Source organism: Octopus bimaculoides, chromosome 5 (genome assembly GCF_001194135.2).
Source record: "Octopus bimaculoides isolate UCB-OBI-ISO-001 chromosome 5, ASM119413v2, whole genome shotgun sequence".
NCBI classification, from domain to species: Eukaryota; Metazoa; Mollusca; class Cephalopoda; order Octopoda; family Octopodidae; genus Octopus; species Octopus bimaculoides.
Genome location: NC_068985.1, coordinates 106290317 through 106294454, shown reverse-complemented (window position 1 = coordinate 106294454; position 4138 = coordinate 106290317). Strand labels below are relative to the sequence as shown.

Here is a 4138-nt window from a genome sequence, read left to right as displayed (position 1 = left end):
AATAAATAACTGAAAGACATTATTTTCAAGAATATGGCACCAAAGATGAAATTTTCTGCAACATGATAGTGACAATGATATACAGTAAATAACACTTCCTTACATATGACACTACTTCCCCAGACCAAGAAAATGATTACCCAGTAACATTAAAGACATGCTGCTAAAAAAATTATTTCACTATCCACTGGGACAGGTTGCTGAAAGCCTTTCCCTTATTGATTACAAAATACCAAACCTCCAAGTTATATAAAAACCTTCATATACAAAAAAAAAAAAAAAGAATAAAGAAAACGAAAACAACCTGAGAGATAAAAATTTCTTTTAGTTTTTTTTTTTTTTTTTTGTCTGTAATTCATAATTATGTAATAAAGTCCAGTTTAGAAAATTGATGTAGAAAAATAAAATTCTTAGAATGTACTGAAGTGTTAATGTCTATACGGCTGATTCTCTGCCGTATGCATAGCTTACCACTGAGTAAAGAGAGGTCTGGGAGCCCAAGTTGGAATTGTCTTTCTGAGAGTAAGGAGGAGTTCCTTGGGATAAACTGGATGGGTTCTGAACCATTGAGTTAAAATAGTTCCTAACATTGAAACTTCGGTCTGACTCATTCAAGGATCCAATATCGAGATCCTGAAATGCTCTTCTTTTCTCAGCTTTTTCCAAATGACTGCTATCTTCTGCAGATTGGTTGCACAGCCAATGTGGGCCATTTTTTTTACAAACACACTTCCACAGAATTATTAAAGCCATGAAAACAACAATTGCAAAAATACTGCAACTTATTGCAATGATTAATACCGTATTAGAATCTGGTTTGTTCTTCAACTCAACATCACACTTGGAAATCTCTTCATCTTTAAGCTGTTTAATGCGGCGCTCATGCAGACCTAATGGAATCTTACACTGAAGAAAATCACACCCATCAGATTGGGATAGCTTTGAGCACTGTAACGTTCGAGAATATGTTGGATTCTGTAACCAGTTACGGAATCCTCTTATATGACAGTCACACACCCAAGAGTTCCTCTCAACCTTTATCCATTTTAAATTGGAAAATATACGCAAAGTTGATTCTGGGATATTTTTGAGATTATTAGCAGAAAGATCTAATTTCTGAAGGCTTTTGGGTCCTTCAAATTTGTTCAAACTGTTTATTGAACAGTCAGAGAGATTCAGTTCTCGTAACCGATATAACTCTGTAAAAGCATTAACTGGAAGTTTTTGGAGAGGATTTCCAGCTAAGCTTAAATATTCAAGCTGGGGTGCCATTGGATGCAAAGAGCCACTGTCTAAATGGTCAATTGAGTTCAGTGATAAATCTAAATGTTTAGTGTTGAAGTATTTAAAAGTCGCATCAAAGATCTGTCGAAGATTATTCCGAGACAAGTTCAGAGTATCAAGGTTGATACCAGAAAACTGGTTCTTTTCTAGTTTATAAATGGTATTATTGTACAAAGAAAGAGTCCTCAAATTTGGAAGACTGCGAAGGATATTCAGCATGAGAGGTTTGGTCAGTCCGTTACTTGACAAGTCCAAGCTTATTAAATTACGGGTAATTGTGAACAGATCCGTTGCTATTGAAAACAACTGACAGTTACTAAGTGATAAGTGCAGCAAACTGCGCAACCACTGAAAACTGTAGCTGTAAATATTCTGCATGTTATTCCCATCAAGGATCAAAGTCTTCAGCCTACCTTGAGACTTAAAAATACCACTTGGGAGAGAATAAAACCGGTTCCACGACAAGTCAAGAAACTCTAGTTTTTGTAAGGTGTAAAAAATTTCGTCAATATTTGCAATCCTGTTGTGAGACAGATCTAAATGAATTAGGCTCAAGAGTCCTTCAAAGGCTTTGTTGTCTATGTTGCTGATATCATTGTGTGTCAGCGAAAGATACTGTAAGTTCACCATGCCTTGGAATGTTGTCTCAGAAAGTTGAGAAATGTAATACTTTGTTACAGTTAAGTTACTGAGTTGACTGAAGGATTCAGTATGAGAAAAGCTTTGCTTCAGATCACCACGCATCTTACTGCCTTGTAGTGTCAGCTGCTGTGTAGATTTCGGCACTTTTGCAACTGTGTTTTGTAATGACCCACTCTGGCACACCACCACAGTGCCAGAGCAGCTGCAGGAAGTGGGACAGCCATTTGTATATGTCAGAAACACAATGAAGAATAAATAGTATGATAGAGATTTGATCATCACCCAAGTTTCTGGAAAATAAAACAAAAAACATAGTATTAAGACCTATATCTATTATTGTTTTGTTATAAATCTATTATATTTATTAATAAATTGGTTCTTAACAGTGGCCATAAATAAACGATTACAGATTACCATGTATGTGTAAATACTATAGGAGTTTCAAATATGTAATATAATGACTTGAAAACCAGATTATCAAAGCAATTAGTAGATAAAATCTCCTCAAAAATGTGCTTAAAATCTAAAAATCAAAAGCCCAGCAAACAAGGGAAATAACTGCTGGAAGATCAGTTGATTGGTATGTTTCAACAGAGTAGGCAACAGAGACTTAACTGGATTTTGGTCTTTGAAACAAATTAACAGAAGTAGCAGACATGTTTTTGATCTTATTAGTTCTTAGTTAGCTTTAATGGCCAGTTCTACTCTAATCAGTATTATCTATCATTGTCAAGAAGGCATAGAAAGGAGATGATTATTAGGTAGAGGAAGATAATGAGAAATGGAAGTTGTTTTGGGCAGGGAAAAAAGGTTACTGAGAAAGCCAGTGGCAGGATGTAGTATGTACCTATTCTGTTCTCAAGTGATAAAAAAAGTGATGGATGTTAAGGGATGAAACATGGGGTGAAAAGGCTGATGGGGCAGAGAGGATGGGGTGGGGTAGAGCCCCTCTCAGATTAGCATTATCAAAGTAGTTTTAGGATATCAATTCTGCTGTGGTAAGTGGGTCTTCTTGAGTACAACAAAGTGCTAAATATCTCAGTCCTTTGTCATCTCCTTCCTACGACTCAACATCTTGAGATCGGCCTTCAATACTTCATGCACACACACACACACATATATATAAACAGAGAGGAAGAGATGGGGGGAAGTGAGAGAGAGGATATGTTAGAAGAGTTTTAATTTATGGAAAAGAAGTTGGAGAAGGAGAATGTTAAAAAATATGTGACTACCATAATTCACTGGGTCCCATATGTCCTACATAACAATTGAGTGTCAATATTGTTTATCTACTTAGTGATTCTCACATCATTATTCTGACTTGCACAGTGAAATCTATGCTTTGCTGAGGAGGTCTAATAATATTAAAACAAATCAAGAGTTGTGCCCCATACTTGCTAAGTAATTAAAATATTTGTCACTGAGTTAATGTTGATTTTTTCTCACCACATAAGTATTCTAATTGGATTGTTGATGCTACATTTAGTTATAGCTTAGCAATTGTTTTTCAAGCAGAAATACAAGCATGGCTGTGTGGTCAAGAAGTTTGCTTCCCAATCATGTGGGGAAATACCAGTGTCTAACATTATCATCGTCATTTTTGCATGAGTTAGACAGAATTTCTTGACACAGGTTTTGTAAGGCTGGATGCCATTCCTATTGCCAACCCTCACCAGTTTTTAAGCAAAGTAATATTTACCCATGATCAGACATGTTTTCATGGAAGATAGAAAACAAACGATGTACATTTACAACCACCATGATATGATGAAAGGAGAAACACACATGTACAAACACATTATATGTGTTTGTTTGTGTTTGTGTGTATGGTTGTGTGTGTATGTGTGTGGCTTAGTGGTTAGGATGTTGCACTCATGATCATAAGATTATGGTTTTGATTCCTGGACCAAGCAATGCATTCAGTTTGTGAGCAAAACATTTCATTGCATATTGCTCCAATCTACTCAGCTACCAAAAATGAGAAATCCTGTGACAGTCTGGCATCCCATCCAGGAGGAATATATACACCACAGAATCCATTGAAAATGCATGTCAACCAGCTAGTGTTGCTACTTCAGGCTGATGACGAGCAATGACTCAGAAACATGTCCCTGAATGCACACTGAGCTGGGTGGGGGTGCTTGTCTCCCCCTTGCAAATATAAGGACACAGGAAATGTGTCAAGGCCGACAGGAAGCGGTCCACCTTCCTA

The 4138-nt window shown here is 36.5% G+C and overlaps 1 protein-coding gene across 2 annotated transcripts in view; it reads right to left on the bottom strand.

The window, feature by feature from the left end:
- Positions 1-305: 305 nt before the first annotated feature.
- LOC106881098 (leucine-rich repeat transmembrane neuronal protein 4) overlaps positions 306-4138 on the bottom strand; it is a 28240-nt gene continuing 24407 nt past the window's right edge. For both annotated transcript variants that reach the window (XM_014931325.2, XM_052967894.1), the window contains exon 2: positions 306-2216. In XM_014931325.2, the coding sequence (XP_014786811.1) occupies positions 436-2205 (1770 nt within the window). In that variant the 5' untranslated portion in view covers positions 2206-2216 and the 3' untranslated portion in view covers positions 306-435. The remainder of the gene's footprint in view (positions 2217-4138) is intronic.